General features: G+C 28.7%; 1 protein-coding gene across 1 annotated transcript; it reads right to left on the bottom strand.

Moving 5' to 3' along the window:
* Positions 1-2,556: 2,556 nt before the first annotated feature.
* On the bottom strand, positions 2,557-3,027 carry LOC140673514 (uncharacterized). The gene has a single exon (XM_072906489.1). The coding sequence runs from the start codon at positions 3,025-3,027 to the stop codon at positions 2,557-2,559; it is 471 nt and encodes a 156-aa protein (XP_072762590.1).
* Positions 3,028-5,624: the final 2,597 nt, after the last annotated feature.

Here is a 5,624-nt window from a genome sequence, read left to right as displayed (position 1 = left end):
TACTTTTCAATACATTAGGATCTTTTCCTACTTGTTGAAAAAAACTGAGAATTTCTTTTGCAGTTTGATGCGAAATATTCTTATTAGCGATTAATGCGGCATACCGAATTTCTGCTGATTTTTTTCGTTCTTCAAACGACAAAAGTGAGTCGTCCAGTATATTTATATTTTTGTCTACATTCTTTGTTTCTATTGTATTGTTTTGAGATATTTTTATATGTGATACGGATTCTGCGTGACGATAAATTTACGTTAAACCACCGATGAAAGATTTATTGCAAAATGAACAAAAAAATGAATTTATGTCATGTGGTACTTCGCTTAGCCATGGCTTAAATAATTCAATCTCTAACCATTGTTGTTTAAATTTATCTTTTTTATCATATTTTTATATCTGAATCTTTATTATTATTATTTAATAAAGATGAAGTATCTTCTTTAGTATTATTTCTGTGACACGCAGAATCTGCATGTCTTAAAACAGGTGTGTTGCATGAAAAATTTTTTTTGCATAAAATGCAATGATATAAACTATCATCAGAAGATACTTTACGTATCCAAGATTTAATTCGATCATCATTAAGCCAAGCTTCTTGAAAGCTAAACTTATATTTTTTTTTTTAATATCTCATTCATTTTTAAATATAATATTTAATTAATTTGAAACAAAGAATGACGATGCGAAGAACGAAAGGAAATGCAGAAAAAAGATAAAAATATGTAAAACTTTTAAACAATACAGACTTACAGTCAAGATTTAAAATCAGAATTGCTTCAGATCTTTAACACCATCCAAAGCACACGTACAAAAGATACATTTAATCTCAAAGTGACTCGCAAGGAACAATTTCACAAGGCACATATAAAAGATACGTTTATTCGAATTAAAATTGTATCTGATAAAGGCTGTGAAACAAATAAATAGCGTATGAAATAAATAAATAATGTTACCCTTGAAACGTTCGCAAGCGTTGCAAGCATTTTATTGGATACGAAAACAAATGATAACAGATATACCGAGTTGCCGATTTTTGCTTCATTTCTCTTTCATCATCGCAGCGACACGATGTCTCGTAAGTAAGAAATTAAAGTATTATAATTTATATTTATTGGAAAAATATTATAAAAAGATTAATTTTTCTCTTTTATAACATAATTTATTATATTTTATTTTTGCAGACGATATTCAGGAAGAATTAAATAACTTGAAATTGGAAAATAATTCCACAAATGTGCAGCTGTTGATGCAACAAATATCATCATCAACAAATTACATCATCAACAACAAACGGAACTGTTGCATCAACAGCTGCAACATTTGCAACAGCAGCAGCGGCCACAAGAACAGCGGCCGCAAGAACAGCGGCCGCAAGAACAGCAGCAGCAGCAGCCGCCAAGAGGTAAAAATGGTATATTATTTATTCCTTTATTTAATTATATTAATTTATATTTATATTGTCATTCATTTGTTATTTATCTATGTATATATTTATTTTTCAGAAAAACAAAAAAAGGGGAGGAGGGCAGTCGCGTGCCCGCTGGTATAAACAGCGCGACGGCAGGGGCGGCGGCAGGAATGGTGGTAGAGGCAACGGCAGAGATGGCCGCTTTTTTGAAAGAGGTGGCCGAGGAAGAGGAAGAGGGGGCCGAAGAGGCAACCGAGGAGGAAGAGGAAGGGGCCCCAATTTAATAAAAAATTTTTATTTTAATTTTTAAAATTTTGTAAAACAAAAAAATAAAAAAATATTTAATAATTTTCAAAGTCTTTTAATTATTTTAATTTTAATTATTTATATCTTTATTTTATATTTTTTTCATTATCCTTTTTTTCCTTCACATGTGTATAATATAATATAAAATGTGGTACAATATGGCTCCGGGCGAAAGTCCACTGTAAAAAAAATCTAATGCGCCATTGGTGATATCCCATGGGTGGTGAGGAAAATCACCATTCATTATTTTAAGTTACAACACAGTGACACAAACGTATATTTGGTCAGTATACGTTTGTGTGTATACGTTTTATTATATATTGCCAATACATGTATATGATAAAGTTAAATTAAGTATATTACTGTTATTACATTATATATACTATATTATTTACTTTTTAAATATAAAGTTTCTTGCTATTAATAATATTTTTTACAGTCTTTATTAATTCTTTTTTTATTAATTATTTCTTTGTATTGTATTAAATAATTTTTACATCCTTGTGTTATACATTTAGAACTGTAAGAAAACGTACTTGTTAAAAAGTACTTAACGCGTAACGCGTAACTGCTTTTTAATAATACATTTTCTTACAGCTCTAAATGTATAACAAAAAAATGTAAAAATTATTTAATATAATACAAGAAAATAATTAATAAATACTGTAAAAACTATTATTAATAACAAGAAAACTTTATATTTAAAAAATAAATAATATAGTATATGTAATAAAACAGTAATATATTTAATCGAGATATTGAGAAGCGAAAGCGTCGCGCGTCGCCCGTCGCTTTCGTGTCAGCTTGGTAAGAAGGAGATAGAAAACGATATATCTGTCTTCCTCTACGATCCGAAGCTAGCCGAAGCGCCGAACTCACACGTACGCTGTTTTCGCTTGTGGTTGTGCGTTGTTCTCGTCGGACTTCTGGCATCACTGATGGGAGCTTGACTGAAAAAGAAAACAAAACCTGTATACGAATGTCTGTCATTTATACAACTTCCCCAATCCGCATCTACATAGCCTTTTAGATTGTCTTGATTGAGTTTGTATATAGGAGACCTATTGACGCTTGCTTTAAGATAGCGCAAAACGCGCTTTACTGCTGTCCAATGTTCTGATCCGTATCCATTATTAAATTGACTTAAAAAACTTATTGCATAGGCAATATCTGGACGAGTAGTTACAGCCAAATACATCAAACATCCAATTAATTCTCGATAAGGCACGTTGTCTTTATTCTCTTGATTTTCCCCTTGCATTGTTAGTTTTAGATTTGGTTCCATTGGAGTATTAACAGGTTTAGCGTCAATCATGTTAAATTTTTGGATTAGATTTCTGATGTAACTTTTCTGATTCATAATAATACTATCATGTTCTCTTGAAAATTCGATGCCGAGACAATGTTTAATTTCATCTAAATCCTTAATCTTAAATGCTTGACTTAAATGATTCTTGAATAGTTATATTTTGTTTAAGTCCGTAGAAGCAACTATTATGTCATCGACATATATTGCTATCAATAGAATCGCTTCCCCTTGACCTTTGTAGTATATGCATGGATCTGTATTCGATGCCGTGGTACCAAATTTTCTTAATTCTGCATCAAGTCTCGTATGTCATTTCCGACTGGCCTGCTTTAAACCATATACCCCAAAAACATGCACGCCATCTGTTATAGTTACTAAATTTTTAACTTATATCTAACATAATGACGTCTGTATATTATTTTATTTTATTTTATTGTATTTTTTTCGTTGTGGAGATTCTATCTATCTCCTCTTCAAATTTTTGACGCGTCATCGATAAATTAATTTTACTTCGATATATTGCAATAATGTACTCTGTCTTACTAAAGCACGTAATATTATATTTTATTATTTTCTGTACTATTTTATTTTAAAATTTAATATTTTTCATTGTGAAGACTATCTATCTCTTCTCCAAATTTTTGACGCGTCATCGATAAATCAATTTTACTTCGATATATTGCAATAATGTACTCTGCCTTATTAAAGCACGTAAAATTATATTTTATTATTTTCTGCACTATTACTTTTAATAAATAGTGAATTAATTTTTCTTATTCCTCTTTCTTCTTTCTTTAACCCTTTATTGTCTACACACTTATTTTGAGAAGTGACAGTGGAAGGTTAGGAGGAAGAAAAAGAGGAAAAGGAAGAATAAATAAAATAATGCTAAGTTGTTTTATTCTAGTTTTGTTCTATTTAGTCTTTGAATATTTATTACAATGTCATTTTATTATAATGACGTCTGTATATTATTTTATTTTATTTTATTGTATTTTTTTTGTTGTGAAGATTCTATCTATCTGCTCTCCAAATTTTTGACGCGTCATCGATAAATGAATTTTACTTCGATCTATTGCAATAATGTACTCTGCCTTACTAAAGCATTTAGAATTATATTTTATTATTTTTTGTACTATTTTATTTTAAAATTTAATATTTTTCATTGTGAAGACTATTTGGAGAAGAAATAGACTAATATCTATTTCTTCTCCAAATTTTTGACGCGTCATCGATAAATCAATTTTACTTCGATGTATTGCAATAATGTACTCTGTCTTATTAAAGCACGTAAAATTATATTTTATTATTTTCTGCACTATTGCTTTTAATAAATAGTGAATTAATTTTTCCTATTCCTCTTTTTTCTTCCTTTAACCCTCCATTGTCTACACACTTATTTTGAGGGGTGACAGTGGAGGGTTAGGAGGAAGAAAGAGAAAAATAGGAAGAATAAATAAGATAATGCTAATTTGTTTTATTCTAGTTTTGTTCTATATAGTCTTTGAATATTTATTACAATGTCATTTTATTATTATGTCGTTTGTATATTATTTTATTTTATTTTATTGTATTTTCTTCGTTGTGGAGATTCTATCTATCTGCTCTCCAAATTTTTGACGCGTCATGGATAAATCAATTTTACTTCGATATATTGTAATAATGTACTCTGCCTTACTAAAGCATTTAGAATTATATTTTATTATTTTCTGTACTATTTTATTTTAAAATTTAATATTTTTCATTGTGAAGACTATCTATCTCTTCTCCAAATTTTTGACGCGTCATCAATAAATCAATTTTACTTCGATATATTGCAATAATGTACTCGGTCTTACTAAAGCACGTAAAATTATATTTTATTATTTTCTGCACTATTGCTTTTAATAAATAGTGAATTAATTTTTCCTATTTCTCTTTTTTCTTCCTTTTACTCTCCATTGTCTACACACTTATTTTGAAGGGTGACAGTAGAGGGTTAGGAGGAAGAAAGAGAAAAATAGGAAGTATAAATAAGATAATGCTAATTTGTTTTATTCTAGTTTTGTTCTATATAGTCTTTGAATATTTATTACAATGTCATTTTATTATTATGTCGTTTGTATATTATTTTATTTTATTTTATTGTATTTTCTTCGTTGTGGAGATTCTATCTATATGCTCTCCACATTTTTGACGCGTCATCAATAAATCAATTTTACATCCATATATTGCAATAATGTACTCTGCCTTATTAAAGCATGTAAAATTATATTTTATTATTTTCTGCACTATTGCTTTTAATAAATAATGAATTAATTATTCCTATTCCTCTTTTTTTTTCCTTTAACCCTCCAATGTCTACACACTTATTTTGAGGAGTGACAATAGAGGGTTAGGAGGAAGAAAAAGAGGAATAGGAAGAATAAATAAAATAATGCGAATTTGTTTTATTCTAGTTTTGTTCTATATAGTCTTTGAATATTTATTGCAATGTCATTTTATTATAATGACGTCTGTATATTATTTTATTTTATTTTTTCGTTGTGAAGATTCTATTTATATGCTCTCCAAATTTTTGATGCGTCATGGATAAATTAATTTTACTTCGATATATTGTAATA

The sequence above is a fragment of the Anoplolepis gracilipes genome, chromosome 14 (assembly GCF_047496725.1).
Source record: "Anoplolepis gracilipes chromosome 14, ASM4749672v1, whole genome shotgun sequence".
Taxonomy (NCBI): Eukaryota; Metazoa; Arthropoda; class Insecta; order Hymenoptera; family Formicidae; genus Anoplolepis; species Anoplolepis gracilipes.
Note: the sequence above shows the minus strand (reverse complement) of the source record. Positions and strands in the feature narration are given on the sequence as shown.

Coding starts and splice junctions, on each gene's coding strand:
- LOC140673514 (XM_072906489.1), bottom strand. CDS start 3,027: ATGATTGACGCTAAACCTGTTAATACTCCAATGGAACCAAATCTAAAA.